This window comes from Anolis sagrei, chromosome Y (genome assembly GCF_037176765.1).
Source record: "Anolis sagrei isolate rAnoSag1 chromosome Y, rAnoSag1.mat, whole genome shotgun sequence".
In the NCBI taxonomy this organism is placed as follows: Eukaryota; Metazoa; Chordata; class Lepidosauria; order Squamata; family Dactyloidae; genus Anolis; species Anolis sagrei.
This window is the reverse complement of record NC_090035.1, coordinates 76,330,580-76,349,699: the sequence shown is the minus strand read 5'-3', so window position 1 is coordinate 76,349,699 and position 19,120 is coordinate 76,330,580. Positions and strand designations below refer to the sequence as shown.

Sequence of the window (19,120 nt, the reverse complement as noted above, 5' to 3'; positions counted from 1 at the left end):
TCTGCCCTGGACTGTGGTGGAGTCTCCTTCTTTGGAGGCTTTGAAACAGAGGCTGGATGGCCATCTGTCAGGAGTGCTTTGAATGCAATTTTCCTGGTTCTTGGCAGAATGGGGATGGACTGGATGGCCCATGAGGTCTCTTCCCTTTCTGTGATTCTGATTCTGTTCTCCTGCTGATCAGGGTGCAACAGAAAGACATTTCAACTCCAATAAAAGAACTTGTGGGAGGGAGGGAGAAAAGGAAGAGGGGAGAGAAAGGGAGGAAGGAAAGGAAAGGAAAGGAGAAAGGAAAGGAAAGGAAAAGAAAAAGGAAAGGGGAGGAAAAAGGAAAGGAGAAAGGAAAGGAAAAGAAAAAGGAAAGGAAAATGAAAAGGAAAGGAAAGGAGAAAGGAAAGGAGAAAGGAAAGTGAAAGGAGAAAGGAAAGGAAAGGAAAAAGGAAAAGGAAAGGGGAAAGGAAAGGGAAAAGGGAAAGGAAAAGAAAAAGGACAGGAAAGCAGAGGGAGGGAGGAGGAAAAGGTAGGGGGAAAGAGGAAGGAAGGAAGGGAAAGAGTGAGGGAAGGAGGGAGAAAAGAACCAAACAGAAGGAAGAAAAGAAGGGCCCCTTCTACATTGCCATACAACCCAGATTATCAAAGCAGATAATCCACATTATCTGCTTTGAACTGGATTATGAGTTTACACTGCCATATAATCCAGTTCAAAGCAGATAATCTGGACTTTATATGGCAGTGTGGAAGGGGCCTAAGAAAGAAAGAAAGAAAGAAAGAAAGAAAGAAAGAAAGAAAGAAATGTAGGCTACAAACAGAGAGAGGAAGAATCCAGAACGTGTGGTGTAATGGTGTGAACCTCGGATCGTGGCTCTGAACCCAATGGGTGACTTTAGGCAAGTCACACTCTCTCCGCGTCGGAAGAAGCAAAGGCAAATCCCCTTGGAATAAATTGTGACAAGAAGGTTGCCCCAAGTCTGAAACGACTTGAAGGCACAAAACAGCAATCCTAATGAACTTGATTCTCTAAACAGCCAAAAGCAGACCAACACGCCTCCCATTAAAATACTAGTTTGAAAAAGTTTTTTTTCATTTTAAAGATTACTTTTTTCATGGTTTTTGCACTTTGAATTAGATCTCTGCAGTGTATATATATATATTTCAAACTAGAGTCGGGCTCCTCAACAGCCTCAGGGACCCTGAATAGTATCACTGGGGATGATGTTAGGCCAAAACCACCAGCGCTCTTTACCACTGGCAAGAGCTGCTGGGAATTCCAGTCCGTGAACACCCCGCGGCTACGAGGTCCCAGCCCCAGATTCCCACAACCCACATTTAGCAGGGGAGGCCGCTGTGTTGTGAAAACCATCTCTTTAGTAGTAAACAGGAGATCACGATGCCATAATTTAAACACTTTTTTTCTTTGTTGTTCCCAGACACACAACAGTAACAAACGTTTAGAGCAGGTAGTAAAGTGACGAAGGCACAGGGGGAGCGTCGTCGTCGGCACGTTCTTTCGGGGCTCGGACGCCGCCGAGGGGGACAGGGCGAGGCCGCCAGACGCCAGCTGGCAGGCAAAGGCCGCGGGAGTTTGGGTCTGGGGGGCAGAGAGAAAGAGAGAGAGATACCTTGGGAGGGTGACATGCATCTGGAGGCCGGGGGGAGGAGGAGGAAAGGGAAGGGCAAAACCAGAAGTGTCCTCCGAGGTCCATGTGTCCCGTTGCGATGGATCCGAGTAGAGCTAAACCCGCGCCAGCATCTCCTCCTCCCTTGTTGCTCTTCTTGCCAGGCATAGGGCAAAGCAGATGTCGTTGTCGTTGGTGCACGGGGGTTCTGGACCCAGTATGGCTTTTGTTTCCTGGGGGAGGGAATCTGAGTCCTCCTGTTCAGCTGCTCTGATGGGACAAGAGCTCTCTCTTGATGGGAAACGATAGGAAGAGGGTCAAAATCTGCCTGTGGAGAGCCCAAGGGAGGGTTCACAGTGAGCCAGGGGGCAAAGAGGGACCCACCCCCCTCTGCTATTCCAGAGTCTGTTTGGGGAATGGATATAAATAAGAGTCCTCTGTGATGGATGCTTGAGCCAGGCTGACCCCGCCGAAGGTTTGGCCCCAAAACATGCAAAGCTGCAACCGATATGACAGTGTGCTTCTGAGCATGTGCAGAAAATGGGCTCACTGAGCTGCTGTGAAACTATAGGAAGCCATCAAACACATTCCAGGCAAGGGCTTTTCAGCCATTTCTAGATAACACCACTGGCCAGTTCAACTATTCCTGGTTCATCCTGATGTTCCACTGTAAAACAAGTGCTACGGGGGGTGCAGTCAGGCTTCAAACAGAGCTAAGAAAAGATACTCGCTGATCTGCCCCTGGTCAGCCTAGCTATTGACCACAATGGCTGGGGACCTTGGGAAAAATCCCAATAAACACCCTTGACTCATTGCCACCCAAATGACGTGGATGGCTCTTACAGGCCCAAAGCCTCCCTGACAAACAGCCAAAGCCAACACAACAGGTAAGAATACAGTGCAAGGTGACTTCAAATACCATCTGCAGCACTATTTCAAAAGCATCTCCACTCCATCCTCTCTTTAACCACAGACCTGCACTACCAGATTCTGTGAGGAAACCAAGAAGGCGAAAGAAGTGCTCTAGCTTTCCACAGTAGCCCACCCCATCCTGGATCCTGCTCCCAATTCCTTTTTTTGGTGGTGGAACTGCTCAGACCAAATGAAAACAAAGCCAAGAGCTCCTCTCAGTCTCTGGCTGGCTATTTCCAGGTCAAATCATTGAGATGTTGTGGTCCCTCAAGCTCCGTCACTTCCCGATACCAGAAACACAATCTCGAAACACAATCATATCTTGCAGATAGCGTTTGGAGACCTCTTTTTGCCCCATGCCAATTGCCAGATCCAGACAAAGGGGAGGTGAATGCCAGTTGCGTGAGCCATGCAATGTTGCACACAAACAAAACTGTGCTGTAAACCGATTCAAAGCCATCCAAAATTTAAACAAAGTTGAATCTCTAGTTACTGATAAATAAATTTAGCGTGCCCAGAGAAAACAACAGGTTGCATCTGGATGCAGCCATACCAAACCCACTGGAAAATCAATAGGACTTCAATTAGCCATGACTAAGATATCCTTTCAATTCCAATGGCTCTGCCAAGTGTCCAATTTTGCATCCTATCCACTATGTATTACCAAATGATCCTGCTTCAAAATATTTCTGGTCCATTTTAAATTGCCAAACCCCTGGTTACATACATACCTTTAAAAAGATAATTTTGTTTGCTTTGAACTGATTTCAAGCGCAGCTATTATTCCACAACACTTACGTGAATTAACACATAACCCAGTGCCTAAGGAAGTCCACTCCTTAGTTCCACACACAGCTTCACAGAACAAGCATGTCATCTATCAAAAGGCAGTGAAATGTACCTTGTGTGATCCGGAGGCCAATGCCATGGCAGAGGTGGACTCTAGGCATGCTTGGAGACAAGTTTCTCCCATGTGACACCCCCAACAGCACCAGGTTGTAACTCTTACCATCCCCACCACAAGACTGAGGTTGTAGTGATTGTGGTACAACACACTGACAGGGTAGAAAAAGCAAAACAGCATCAAATCCACAGTGTTTGCTTCCACTCATCAACCAAAACACTCATGATAGGAAAACCTCTGTTCCTAAGCTGAGCAATAGAAGGGGTTCTTAATCATCCCTAACAAATGTGCCCCAGATATGTAGAACCGTGCTATCACTATACCCAACACACAGCTTCATAGAACAAGCATGTCATCTATCAAAAGTCACCTATGTAGGCAGTGAAATGCACCTCGTGTGACTCGGAGGCCAATGCCGTGGCAGAGATGGGCTCTATCCATGCTTGGAGACAAGTCTCTCCCGTGTGACATCCCCCAACAGCACCATCCCCACCACAAGATTGAGGTTGTAGTGATTGTGGTCCAACACACTGACAGGGTGGAAAAGCGAAACAGCATCAGATCCACCGTGTTCGCTTCCACTCATGATAGGAAAACCGCTGTTCCTAAGCTGAGCAATACAAGGGGTTCTTAGTCATCCCTAACAAATGCGCCCGATATGTAGGGCCGTGCTATCACTATACCCAGGTAGGTTGGGGCAGGATGGGGTTTGCAGTCCCAACATATTTGGAAGGCATTCTAATTGGCAAAGGCTGATCTATCCGGACAAATGAGCTGCCAACCCACACTGGTAATTTATGACACTAATATCCTGCTCTTCTCACCCCGAAAGGGAAGCAGTAGCCAACATTAATGCCACTTCAGTAGCCAACATTAAAATACACATGATATGTAGGACCGTGCTATCACTATACCCAGGCAGTTTGGGGCAAGATGGGGTTTGTAGTCCAACATATTTGGAAGGCATTCTAATTGGCAAAGGCTGATCTATCTGGACAAATGAGCTGCCAACCCACACTGGTCATTTACGACACTTATATCCTGCTCTTCTCACCCCGAAAGGGAAGCAGTAGCCAACATTAATTCCACTTCAGTAGCCAACATTAAAATACACATGATATGTAGGACCGTGCTATCACTATACCCAGGCAGTTTGGGGCAAGATGGGGTTTGTAGTCCAACATATTTGGAAGGCATTCTAATTGGCAAAGGCTGATCTATCTGGACAAATGAGCTGCCAACCCACACTGGTCATTTACGACACTTATATCCTGCTCTTCTCACCCCGAAGGGGACGCAGTAGCCGACATTAGTTCCACTTCAGTAGCCGACATTAACATACACATGATATGTAGGACCGTGCTATAGCTATACCCAGGCAGTTTGGGGCAGGATGGGGTTTGCAGTCCAACATATTTGGAAGGCATTCTAATTGGCAAAGGCTGATCTATCTGGACAAATGAGATGCCAACCCACACTGGTCATTTACGACACTTATATCCCGCCCTTCTCACCCCGAAGGGAACGTAGTAGCCGACATTAATTCCACTTCAGTGGCCAACATTAAAATGGTAAAATGCCATCCAGTAGCACCTGAATAGTTTTGTTTTTGTGAGGGAGACAAATAAAGAAAGAGAGAGAGAGGTCAGCTGTTGCTCCTGTAGTTTTCACTGGTGAAACTGCAGCCAAGGACCCTGATTCCACATCCCAGCCCAGCCTTGGCATTAGGGGACAGACTGCATGACGTTTGCCTGGATGTGACAGTAGAAACCCATGGAGGCAATCCCCAAAACCAAAGCACGTTTGTGTCAGCCAGCTTGTTGGGGTGGGGAGGAGAGGAATGAAAGTGTCTTCAAGTAGAAGTGCCTGCCAGTTCAAAGTGAAGTCCACTTAGCATCTCAAAAAAATAAATTTTGGAGGAAAGTCAAAGAATTAGAGATAAAAGATAAGATGGCAGCAAGCTGGACCCTCACGTTGAGATAGGATGCTCACCAAAAGGAGGCAGGAACTCTTGGGCAGGATCTTGCTGGAATTTGAACATTAAGGAATGCCTCTTTGGAGATCATTTGGTGCACTACGATGTTTGGCGGCAGGGGAAGAGTACGAGGCCGAAGAGAGGCTCTTCTGGGTGGAGGTGCCAACAGTGTCCCCATCAGCAGAACAAAAAAACTGGAATATCTTGTGCAAAATACACCAAAAACAAAAATAGAAATTTTAAAAAAGAGGGAGGAAGAAACAAAACAGACACAGGGGTTCCTTTGAAAGGACTTTTTTGGGGTGAGGGGGCGGAGTGGGGCATTTCCCCTTTGCAAAAGGGATTCCTTCCGCTTCCGGAAGACTGGGAGAAATTCAGCCGAGTCCAGCTGAAAGGCGGTTCCGGATCCCAGTCTGGGAGACTTGAGGGAAAGGCGGGGAGAGGAGGCAAGGAGGAAGGGGCAGCTCAGTTCACCCTTGTGCAAAACCTGCCCTCCAGCGGCCTGTGCTAAAATCCTTAGCTTTTAAATACGGTTCGTTAATACTTTTTTTTAAATAGCTGAGAAGTGCAAAGGGTCCTGTGCTACATAGTTCTCCAATATATTAAGTTAAACTCCATTAGTGTCTCTCGTTCCAGGAGAGGGAGGGAGGAAACAACCTGTACATACAGCAGGATACCGACAAAGAGTCCGAGGGTTTCACCGGCGCAAGGAGCCAAAGGGGCCGGCTGACGGAGGGATAGGGCCAGGTCTATACCACTGTGCCACTCGGGGAGCCGCCGTTCTGAGAGTTCAGAGTCTGAAAATAGACAAGAGAAAGTGTAAATGTCACAGTGGTTCTCAACCTTCCTAATGCCAGTTCTTCATGTTGTGGTGACCCCCAACCATTTATTTATTTTTTATTTTGTATCAAAAGCATTGCATAAATTAGTATAAAACTGATAAAAATAGAAGGCATGCAGGCGACTAAATATCTTTTGACCAAAAACGGGCAACAGCAACGGCATTGTCTGTAGCCTCCAACAATTCCTCCTCTGCACATGAGGCAGGGCACAGTGGACAAGCATACAGATGCAGAGTTGTCTGTCCTGCTCCACAGTCACACAAGGTTTGGGATTCTTTTAGGTAGTGCCATTTTGCCAGGTTGTCTTTTGATCTGCCCACTCCGCTTCTGAGTTGATTCAGGGACTTCCAAGTTACCCATTCTTGGATTGCCCCTGGAGGAAGACCCTTGCGGGGGACAGCCAGTTGGGACCCCCAACCATAAAATTATTTTTGTTGCTACTTCATAACTATAATTTTGCTACTGCTATGAATTGTCGTGTAAATATCAGGGAATTCGGGGAGAGGCGGATGAGCTCCCTCTATCAGCTCCAGCTCCTCATGCGGGGACATGAGAGAAGCCTCCCACAAGGATGATAAAAACATCAAATCATTCAGGCATCCCCTGGGCAACGTCCTTGCAGACGGCCCATTCTCTCGCACCAGAAGCGACTTGCAATATCTGATATGAAGGATGTATTTTCAATTACTGGACCAAATTTGGCACAAATACCTGATACGCCCGAATTTGAACCCTGGTGGGGTTGTGTGGGGTGGGAAAAAATTGATATTGTCACCTGGGAGTTGTAGTTGCTGGGGCTTATAGTTAACCTAAAATCAAAGAGCATTCTGAACTCCACCAAAGATGGAATTGAACCAAACTTGGCACACAGAACTCCCACGACCAACAGAAAATACTGGAAGGGTTTGGTGGGCATTGTGTTTTGGAGTTGTACTTCACCTACATCCAGAGAGCACGGTGGACTCAACAATGATTGATCTGGACCAAACTTGGCACGAATACTCAATATGCCCAAATGTGAACACTGGTGGAGTTTGGAGAAATTAGACTTTGACATGTGGAAGTTGTAGTTGCTGGGATTTATAGTTCACCTACAATCAAAGAGCATTCTGAACCCCAACAATGATAGAATTGGGCCAAGCTTCCCACACCGAACCCTCATGACCAACAGAAAATATTGTATGCTCTGATGGCCTTTGGTGACCCCTCTGACACTCCCCCTGGCGACCCCCAGGTTGAGAAAGGCTGCATTATGCCTTTGAGGGCCACACTTTTAGAGTCCCCTGATTCCAATACAAAACTCTCACACACACACACACCCCCATCAGCTGTCAAACTACAGGTGGCTTCTACTGCTTTTTATTCAGAGGTAACACAGAGGAGAAAGAAGCAACTTATCTCAACTGCAAAAGGAAAGGAAGGAGACACACTCATCATTTTACATTCCTTAGCAACTGAGATTGGAACATCTGGGTTAATAAAATGTCTGTAGAACAGACCCCTGCTCATTTTGCCCACTTGATTAAGTGTCTGGGTCAGAAAAAAACAAAACAGCATACCAGGAAGGACAATTACGAGTGGATCCAGGCATAGTCATGCTTTGAGTAAACTCCACACAGACCGAAGATAGTCATGAACAACTTGTCTCATTGATTCCTGTTCTAACCATGACGTAAACTCAGATCCACCCTTAGGACCCTTCTGTAATTATGGCAAAGGCAGGGCGATCTGTACCATGAGGAAATGCCCCCCAAAAGGCCAGGAGATGCTTTTCAGGGCAAGGGACGGGTGGGGATTCTGCCGGTTCCCTCAACAGGGCTCTTTGTTCTCTCCGCTGTGGAAAACCAGCTTGGGCAGCTGCCCAGACCTGCTCCGGCATTCAAGACCAGAGAAAAACAAGACGCACGAGGCATCGGCTGCTGTCACCAGGAACCCAAGCAGTGAGAGGACAAAGAGTGGCGAGAGAGGAATCAGCGGGGCAGGAAACACCAAGGGAACTGGTTTAGCTATCACACTAAACCTGCACACCAATGAAATCAGAGGAAGGAAAGTGGGGAAAAATCTCTAGCAAGCACATCTGTTTTAGACCCATTTCACACCAGGGCCTTTCCTCCGTTTCCCCTTTCGTACACAGGATGTTTTTCCATTGCCAGCAGAGAATCTGCACGACTAGACTTTAAGTCTAGTCGTGGTCCATAGACACCTCCGAGGTCATGTGGCTGGCATGACTGCATGGTACCTACTGATCTACTCACATGTGAATGTTTTTGAACTGCTAGGTTGGCAGAAGCTGGGCCTAACAGGAGGAGCTCACGCCACTCCCCGGATCTGAACCACCAATCTTTCAGTCAGCAAGTAAAGTTCAGCAGTTTACTGATTCATAAAAGAAATTATGTTGAGACAGGAGTACTCAATCCAGGGAATGATCTTGAGCAGGCATCTTCAGACTGCAGCTCTGCAACTCCCATAAGCCCTAACCAGCTTGTTTAATTGCCAGGAATTTTGGGAGTTGGAGACCTGGAGGACTGCAGTTTGAGGATGCCTGATCTTGAGGGTAAAAGGGGTAACAGGACTGAGAATAGCACAAGGATTGGAACTGTAGGGCAACTTAAGGAGAAGTTCCATCACGGTAAGTGGGCTTTTTTTTGGTCGTGTCAGGAGCATCCTGTTGTAAGAGAATTGGCCGTCTGCAAGGACGTCACCCAGGGGACGCCTGGATGATTTCGATGTTTTATCAATCTTGTGGGAGGCCTCTCTCATGTCCCTGCATGAGGAGCTGGAGCTGATAGAGGGAGCTCATCCGCCTCTCCCCGGATTCGAACCTGCGACCTGTCGGTCTTCAGTCCTGCCGGCACAGGGGTTTAACCCACTGCGCCACCGGGGGCTCCATGGTAAGTGAGTACAGCTAGTTTATATATCAATAAACTAGCTGTACCCGCCATGCGTTGCTGTGGCCACCTTCCCTCCCTCTCTCCCTCCCTCTTTCTTTCTTTCTTTCTTTCTTTCTTTCTTTTTCTTCCTTCCTTCCTTCCCTCCCTCCCTCTTTTTCTTTCCCTTCTTCTTTCTTCCTTCTCTATCTGTTTCTTTTCTTACTTCCTTTGCTCTTTGGTTCCATCCTTCCTTGTCTCTTTCCTTCCCTCCGTCTTTCTCTCTTTCGTTCCTTCTCTCCTTCCTTCCCTCTTTCATTTTTTAATTCCTTCTCTTCCTTCCTACCTTTCTTTCTTACTTTCCTTCCTTTCCTCCATCATTCTCTTTCGTTCCTTCCCTCCCTCTTTCACTTTTTTATTTCCTTCTCTCCTTTTTTCTCTACCTTTCTTTCTTTCCCTCCTTCCTTCTTTCCCTCCATCCATCTTTCTCTTTCATTCCTTCCCTCCTTCCTTCCCTCTTTCACTTTATTTCCTTCTCTCCTTCCTTCCTTCCCGACCTTTCTTTCTTTCTCTCCTTCTCACTTCTTTCCCTCTTTCTCTCTCTCTCTCTCTCTCCTTCCTTCCTTCCCTCCCTCCCTCTGTGTATGTTTTGTGTGTGCATATATGTGTGTGTGTATTTTATGTATATATTTGTGTATGTGTATATATGTGTGTTTGTGTACATATGTGGTTTTGTACATGTGTTGTCATGGTTTTTTTTTTTTTTTTTTTGCTTTTTAAGTCCCTTCTGCTGTGTTTTTCAGTGTTTTATGAGTGATGGTCACTCGTTGGCCTGATCGATGTCTTGTGTCCAAATTTGGTGTCAATTCACCCAGTGGTTTTTGAGTTATGTTAACCCCACAAACGAACATTAAGTTTTTATTTATATAGATCACAATTAAGTTCAATACAACTCCCAAGGGTTCTCTGTAATCCATGATTTCAAGTAGCCACGTATCCCCTGCGGATACGGGATTCATACTGTAATAAATACAACTGCCGAGTATGCCCAGCTGTGTGTTGAGTTATACTTACTGCTTTCCCCGGCCTGGCCCAGGTGCAGATGAGGCCCTCCTGGCAAGCGGTAATGATACAGTCCTCCAGGAAAAGCAAGACGGTCAGCCGTTCGTGGGCAATCTTCTTGCAAATGAGGGGCTCCAGGAGGGGCACTTCGTTGATGCGGGGGCACAGGGAGGTGCCCAAGACCTTGGCGGTATCCAGCTTGCTTTTGGGCACCACGTTGAGCTTGTCGTTGCTCTTGCTGATGTTGCCCAAGCTGTGGTAGCGCTTGTGCTCTTTCTCGGCGTTCTTCTCCTTCCGCTCCTGCAAGGTCAGGGTGGCGAACTTGCCGATGCTGAAGGGCACCACCCCATCGGCCACGTGGCTCTTGGCGGCGCTGGTGACGGCTGGGTGGGGCAAGCTGTTGGAGCGGGACAGCGAGCGAGGGAGGGCCCCTCCGCCGGTGGATTCAGCAGCCAGGTTGCTCCCACCACTCCCAGAAGGGGGGATGCCGGCGCTGAAGGTGTTGGTGAGCGTTCGGGCCCGGGAGAGCGGGTGATGAGGGTACAAGACGTCTTCCGTCAGATCCCAAAGGCAGAACTGGGTGTCCTGGCCGGCAGAGCCAAAGCGGTAAGTCACCGAGGGCGTACTTTTGGTGCTGTGCTTAGAGAGGTGGGAGAGGGTGCTGCTTGTCCTTACCCTGCCAAAATTGGACGTCTCTTGGATGTCCTCGTCACTCCCACTGAACTCCCCACTTCCGTCGTCCTCCGTGCTAGTGGTGAAGGGGTCAAAAGCCACAGCATTGACCCACGACTTGTGGCCGTGGCCCCTGGCAATGACCCGGCCCTCGGCAAAGGACCAGACTGTTACCAGGTCGTCCTCGCCCCCCGTCACAATGTAGCGCCCGTCGGGGCTCCAACAGACGCACAGCAGGCCCCCGAAGTAGCTCTTCATCATCCCCTGCAGAAGCATGGAGTCAAAATGGAAGACACGGAGGCAGCCGTCTTGGCTGACACAAGCCAGGTAGCGCCCGTCGGGGGAGAAGGCGAATTCGTTGAGGGCTCCTTCGCCGACTGCCCACTTCAGGAGTGGGTTGCGAGCGCTCTTGCTCTTGCAGCCGTAGACAGTGAAGCCCTCGCCTTGTTTCAGGAGGGTGTACTGGGGAGAGGCTGAGCCGCAGGGGTGCTCCACGTTGTACAGGTACAAGTGGCCACTGGCGTGGGAGGCCAGGAAAAGGCTCTCCGTCTCAGGGATCCACTTCACAAAAGTCACCTTGGTCTTGTCAATCAGTCGCTGAGGGGCAAGAGGCAAAAAGGGAGCATTATTACTATAAACATCCCACCTTTCCATAGTCTGGGACTCAAGGCAGTTGCAAAATCCAAAATAAATAAAGCTAAATAATTTTAAATACTTGAAGGGAGATGTCGACAAGCTGGAAGGTGACCAGAGGAGGGCGACTAAAATAATAATAATAATAATTATTATAATAATAATAATATTATTATTAAATAATAATAATACTTTATTTATACCCCGCTACCATCTCCCCAAGGGACTTAGAGTGGCTTACATGAGGCCGAGCCCAAAAACACATCAAAACAACAACCAACAATAAAAACAACAATAACCAAAATGAACAGTACAATCAATATAAATCACAAGTAAACAATAACACACAAGAATTTAAAAATCTATGACTGGGCCAGATGTAATAGTTAAAAACTTTAAAAATAGATGCTGGACATGAGCAGAGGGTGTCTCTATTGGGAGGGTTTTAAATCAAGGTAAGAACAACTCAACGGGTAATTAAAGTGCTTCTCAGAGTATTTGCCGGAGATTGTTTCCTTTATTCAGGGAAGGCACACTGGAACAGGCACGTTTCCAAGCTCCTCCTAAAGACTGCCAATGTGGGGGCTTGTCTGATATCCTTGGGGAGTGAGTTCCAGAGTTGAGGGGCAACCATGGAGAAGGCCCTCTCCCTCGTCCCCACAATCGCATCTGCGAGGGAGGTGGGAGTGAGAGCAGGGCCTCCCCAGATGAATGAAGAGACCGCGTGGGTTTGTACACAGAAATGCGGTCACACAGGTAGGCCGGTCCCAAACCGTTCAGGTGATCAAGGGTCTGCAGAACAAGCCCTATGAGGAGCAGCTTAAGGAGCTGGGCATGTTTAGCCTGCAGAAGAGAAGGCTGAGTGGAGACATGATGAAGGCCATGTATCAAGATTTGAGGGGAAGTCATAGGGAGCAGGCTTGTTTCTGCTGCCCTGGAGACTAGGACGCAAAACAATGGCTTCAAACTGCAGGAAAAGAGATTCCCCCTGAACATTAGGAAGAACTTCCTCCCTGTGAGAGAGAGCTGCTTTGTATGGCCATGCTCCAGAAACATTATCTCCTGACGTTTCACCCACAAATCAATGGCAGGCATCCTCAGAGGTCAGGAGATAATGTTTCTGGAGCATGGCCATATACCCCAGAAAACTCACAGCAACCCAGTGATTCCGGCCATGAAAGCCTTCGACAAGACATTTCAAGGATCCTTTCTCAGCAGATCCTCCATTCAATGTTGGCATAGCCAACATCCTCCCTGTGGCAGAGTAGTAATTAATTTGCAAAAAAAGAGAGAGAAAATGCCAAGCTTCTGGAAAGACTTACAAAGCAATATCTAATAAGAGCAAAAATGTTCATATTAAAACAAAAACACAGTCATACATTTACTCATGAAATAATTGGAAGCTCGCTGCCCCAAAACTTGCCAAAGGTCTGAGAGTGTAATGGCCGCTCTTTTTGTGCCAGCTGCAGAAACACAGCTGGATGCTATGCATGATGCTGTCTTGAGAAGCGAGAGATTCAGTAACAAGTGTCTCCTTTCACAACAGATTTAAACAGACGTGCATTCTTGTAATCCCAAGTTATGTGATCATACATTACCAAGAGGACCCTGTGCTCTGACTCACCTCTTCGTTGAATAGTTTAGTGGTATCTTTTTTGATGAGATCCAGGTACTGCACCTGCCCAGCTGAGAAGCCAACCAGCAGCGAGATAGTTTCTGATGCAGCTGTGAACTGGTTGAAGTCGTGGCAAGTAGGCTGCGTCCCCTTATAGATCCTCTTGTCAATGGGTTTCTTTAGGTCAATGGACTGGAAATTCAGCAGAAATAAAATGGGGAAAGAAATTAAGGTACAGAAATCAAAAGCTTGAAATGAAACTTGATTGCTGACTGAGACAATTGAATCAAGAGACAATTCTGATGCTCCTTCGTTCTTTTTTTAAAAAATTCATTACATCGACTATAAATGTATATATATCTTGTGTGTGTGTGTGTGTGTGTGTGTGTGTATATATATCACCTCTGTCCCGTCCCCCCGAGCCACTTCAATTTACATTATCTTTCCAAAATACCATTTCTTCTTGTGGAGGTAATTTCCCATCTACTTCTTTTAAGCCATTCTCAATAAATTTTCCCCAAACTTCATCAAAGTCATTTTCCTTCCATACCCCTTTCCTGGCTTAACCTACATGTCAATTGGGTTGTTGTAGGTTTTTTCGGGCTGTATGGCCATGGTCTAAAGGCATTCTCTCCTGACGTTTCACCTGCACTTTGGCAAGCATCCTCAGAGGTAGTGAGGCCTCACTACCTCTGAGGATGCTTGCCAAAGTGCAGGCGAAACGTCAGGAGAGAATGCCTCTAGACCATGGCCATACAGCCCGAAAAAACCTACAACAACCCAGTGATTCCGGCCATGAAAGCCTTCGACAATACATGTCAATTTATCATTTATTGCTATTTTCCATAGTTCTTTATACTATTTTTCAATTGATATATTTATTTTACCGTTCCAATTCTTTGCTATCAGTAATCTTGCTGCAGTGAACATGTTATCTATTGCATCTTTCTCTGTTTTTTCCCCAATTTCTTAACATTATATAGCAACAACAATGCTTGCGCTTTTCCCTATCTTCATATCCATTATAGCTTCTATCTCTCCAAATACCTTCCCCCAAAATTAATTTACGTATTTACATTGCCACCACATATGTATATATGTACCCACCTCCTGGCAACCTCTCCAACAGTTTTTTGTGGCATTCCTATTAATAGTTTCTTGTGGGTTTTTTCGGGCTATAGAGCCATGTTCTAGAGGCATTTCTCCTGACGTTTCGCCTGCATCTATGGCAAGCATCCTCAGAGGTTGTGAGGTCTGTTGGAAGTAGGAAAAATGGGTTTATATATCTGTGGAATGGCTGGGGTGGGGCAAGGAGCTCTTCCCTGCTGCAGTTAGGTGTGAATGTTTAGCTGATCACCTTCATTAGCATTTGAAGGCCTGCCTGAGCCTGGGAAAATCTGTTGCTGGGAGGTGTTAATCTGTGCCTGGTTTTTTCCTCTCTGTTGTTTAGCTGTTATAATTTTATATATAAACCCATTTTCCTACTTCCAACAGACCTCACAACCTCTGAGGATGCTTGCCATAGATGCAGGCGAAACGTCAGGAGAAATGCCTCTAGAACATGGCTCTATAGCCCGAAAAGACCCACAAGAACCTAGTGATTCCAGCCATGAAAGCCTTCGACAATACATTCCTATTAATATTTGCAATCTTCACTGGTGTTAAGTACCATTTCCAAACCAATTTATAATAATTTTCTTTAACACGTATCAATAAATTCTTTAATTATAATATCATTTTATTATTTGATCCCATAATTGTACCCAATCCGTTTATTTTATTCTAATCCCTAGGTCTTCCTCCCATATCTCTCTTAATGCTGCATCCTTTAGTTTCCCCCCTTAATATCAATTATCTTATACAATTTGCTGGTTATTCCTTTCCGTTTATGGTATCCTCCCATAGCTCTTTCTGATGCTCCTTCATTCTGTATACCAGCAGTGACTTCAGTACATACAATATATTACTAATAATAATAAAATGATATTATAATTATATATTTTATATTAAATGTAATACTACTAATAATATTACAGTATAATGTTATAGTACAATGTAATATATAATATTGATATTGTGCTATGTTAATAATATAATATATTGTATTTACTTTTTACTTGTAAGCCGCTCTGAGTCCCCTTTGGGGTGAGAAGAGCGGCATATAAATGTCACAAATAAATAAATAAATAAAATAGCTGTCTAGTGAATCCTGAAGGCCCCACAAGCCCCTTCTGAATCAGGCACAGATCTCAACTTCTTCAGTGTTCAGCAAACAACTCTTCTTAATTCATTTAGCACTGGCTTTGACACATCTAAATTCTGCATCAAACGCCCAGTGCAAGTTACCTTGGAAGCAAGGTCAAAAATCAACTAGTTCACTTACATAAAATAGCTATCAGTGACAGAAAAGACATTTCTGTGACACTTCTCAGCCTGGTTAAGCAGCTCAGAAGCAATTTATATGTGTCACATGAGACTACAACTACGTTTTAACAGATGTACCCTTTACATCATTTATTCTATTTTCTCTAGTCATCGGGAAACTAAAAAAAACAAAACATTTCTACTCAGAATAGGCTGCATCAAGAGGAATCAAGGGAAATCAGACCTAGAATCATAGAGAGGGAATAGACCCCAAGAGACACCCAGTCCAACCCCCTTCTGCCATGCAGGAAAAGCACAAAGCACCTCTGACAGAAGGCCATCCAGCCTCTGTTTAAAAGTCTTCAAAAGAGGAGATGCTACCAGTCTGCAAGGCAGCATATTCCACTGTCAATAGAAAGTTGAGGTGGGAAAATTCAACATGGGTTGTTGTAGGTTTTTCGGGCTATATGGCCATGTTCTAGAAGCCCTGTCCCTCATCCTCACCAGACGCGCTTGCGAGGCCGGTGGGACCGAGAGCAGGGCCTATCCAGACGATCTTAATAATCTTGATGGTTCATAGGGGAGAATACTTTCGGAGAGGTAAACAGGGCCGGAGTCATTTAGGGCTTTATAGGTTAACACCAGCACTTTGAATTGTGCTCGGAAGCTGATTGGCAGCCAGTGGAGCTGGTGTAACAGCGGAGTGGTGTGCTCCCTGTACCCAGCACCCGTTAGTAGTCTGGCTGCCGAGCGCTGGACTAGCTGCAGCTTCCGGGCAGTCTTCAGAGGCAATCCCACGTAGAGAGCGTTGCAGTAGTCTAAACTGGATGTAACCAAAGTGTGGACCACCATGACCAAATCAGACTCATGCAATGGTAGATCTGGACCAAACTTGGCACGAATACTCAATATTACAAGGTACGGGCGCAGCTGGCGCACAAGTTTTAATGGTGCAAAAGCTCCCCTGGTCACCGCTGAAACCTGGGGCTGCAGGTTCAGCGATGAATCTAGGAGAACTCCCAGACTGCGAACCTGCGCCTTCAGGGGGAGTGTAACCCCGTCCAGCACAGGCTGTAACCCTATGCCCTGTTCGGCCTTGTGACTGACCAGTAGGAGCTCTGTCTTGTCTGGATTCAGTTTCAATTTGTTAGCTCTCATCCAGTCCGACACAGCAGCTAGACACCGATTCAAGGTCTGGACAGCCTCCTTGGTGACAGGTGAGAAGGAGTGACAGATCTGGACATCATCTGCGTAGAGATAACACCTCCGTTCGAAACTCTGAATGATCTCCCCCAGCGGCTTCATGTAGATGTTAAACAACATTGGGGACAGAATTGAACCCTGAGGGATTCCACATGACAACGGCTGTGGGGCCTGACAGGTGTCACCCAGTAACACCTTCTGGGACCGTCCCTCAAGGAAGGACTGGAGCCACTGCAAGGCAGTACCCCCAAGTCCCATATCTATGAGGTGTCCCAGAAGGATACCGTGATCGACGGTATCGAAGGCTACTGAGAGATCAAGCAGAACTAACAAAAAAAAAAAGAACTGGTTCTTTTGTATTGTCGAAGGCTTTCATGGCTGGAATCACTAGGTTCTTGTACTTTTTTCGGGCTATAGGGCCATGTTCTAGAGGCATTTCTCCTGACGTTTCGCCTGCATCTATGGCAAGCATCCTCAGAGGTAGTGAGGTCTGTTGGAAATAGGAAAATCGGTTTATATATCTGTGGAATGACTGGGGTGGGGCAAAGAGCTCTTCCCTGCTGAAGCTAGGTGTGAATGAAGGTGGTCAGCTGAAACATTCACACCTAACTTCAGCAGACAAGAGTCCTTTGCCCCACCCCAGCCATTCCACAGATATATAAACCCATTTTCCTATTTCCAACAGACCTCACTACCTCTGAGGATGCTTGCCATAGATGCAGGCGAAACGTCAGGAGAAATGCCTCTAGAACAGTGGTTCTCAACCTTCCTAATGCCGTGACCCCTTAATACAGTCCCCCATGTTGTGGTGACCCCCCAACCATAATATTGTTTTCGTTGCTACTTCATAACAGTCATTTTACTACTGTTATAAATCATAATGTAAATCTCTGATATGAAGGATGCATTTTCATTCACTGGACCAAACTGGGCACAAATACCCAATACAACCAAATGTGAATGCTAGTGGGGTTGGGGGAGGATTGATTTTGTAATTTGGGAGTTGCAGTTGCTGGGATTTAAAGTTCACTTATAATCAAAGAGCATTCTGAACTCCACCAGCGATGGATTTGAACCAAACTTGGCTCCCATGACCAATGGAAAACACCGGAAGGGTTTGATGGGCATTGACCTTGAGTTTGGGAGCTGTAGTTCACCTACATCCAGAGAGCACTGTGGGCTCAAACAATGATGGATCTGGACCAAACTTTGCATGGATACTCAATACACCCAAATGTGAACACTGATGAGGTTTGGGGAAAATAGACTTTGACATTTGGGAGTTGTAGATACTGGGATTTATAGTTCATTACAATCAAAGAACATTCTGAACTCCACCAACGATAGAATTGGCTCAAACTTCCCACATGGAATCCCCATGAATATCAGAAAATACTGTGTTTTCTGATGGTCTTTGGCGACCCCTCTGACACCCCCTCACGACCCCATCAGGGGTCCCGACCACCAGGTTGAGAAACACTGCTTAGAACATGGTCATATAGCCTGAAAAAACCTACAACAACAGACACATATACACAAATATATATACACACAAAACACATATACACAGACTGGCCACAGCAACGCGTGGTGGGGGACGGTTATTGTGTGTGTGTGTGTGTGTGTGTGTGTGTGTATGTATGTATGTATGTATGTATGTATATATATTTCTATGGCAGTGTGGGCCCAGGCCCGGCCTGATTTCCATCTCCTCCTCCTGCTGCCCCTGGGGGCTCCTTCCTCCACTCACCCGTCGTCCCCTCCCAGGCGCGCCTCCGGACCCGGAGTAGAAGTAGAGCTCCCTGCCCAGGTTGAAGCAGACGCGGCTCCTCTCAGCAGCCAAGGCCCCGGGGTCGCCCTCCCCGCCGGGGTCCCCCCCTCCGCCTCCTCCTCCTCCTCCTCCGCTGGAAGAGTTCAGCCGCACCAGGGAGAGGCGGACGGGAGGCAGCGAGGGGGCGGGCGGTGGAGGCGGCGGCGGGGCTCCTCCCGAGGCGGAAGACGACGAGGGCGGCGGAGGTGGCGGCGCTGCGGAGGAAGAGGAGGAAGAAGAAGGGGTGGCCGCTCCGGCGGGCCTGGCCCTCGGCTCGGGCGCCCCCAGCAGCCGGTAGGAGCCCTCCCTGGTCCGGAACTGGCTCTTCACCTCGTAGGGCGGCTGCTGTTGCTGCTGAGGCGGCGGCGGCGTTGGCGTCGGGCCTCCGTCCTGGGCCGGAGGAGCCAGCGCCGCCGCCATCTTGCCGCCGGAAGTGGCGACCCCCGGATCACCTCCCCGCCCTCCGTTGCTCGGCAACCGCGGGAGGGTGGGAGCACGGAAGGGGCGTGGCTTCCGAAGCGCCGCGCTGGGATTGGTCCCCCGGGTGTGACTGACGTAACGGCTAGGCGAGGCCCTTAGCAACCCTGGGAGGATGGAGCCCTTAGCAACGGGTACCTCTGCTTTAGGCCTTGGCAGCAGAAGGAAAGC

At 47.2% G+C, this 19,120-nt stretch overlaps 1 protein-coding gene across 1 annotated transcript; it reads right to left on the bottom strand.

Moving 5' to 3' along the window:
* Window positions 1–1,390: 1,390 nt before the first annotated feature.
* Window positions 1,391–18,913, bottom strand: LOC137095222 (WD repeat-containing protein 20-like). Its single transcript, XM_067461635.1, has 4 exons — window positions 18,413–18,913; window positions 13,105–13,287; window positions 10,188–11,444; window positions 1,391–6,201 (listed from the first exon to the last, which is right to left on the bottom strand). The coding sequence occupies exons 1-4, from the start codon at window positions 18,890–18,892 to the stop codon at window positions 6,154–6,156; spliced, it is 1,968 nt and encodes a 655-aa protein (XP_067317736.1). The 5' UTR covers window positions 18,893–18,913; the 3' UTR covers window positions 1,391–6,153.
* Window positions 18,914–19,120: the final 207 nt, after the last annotated feature.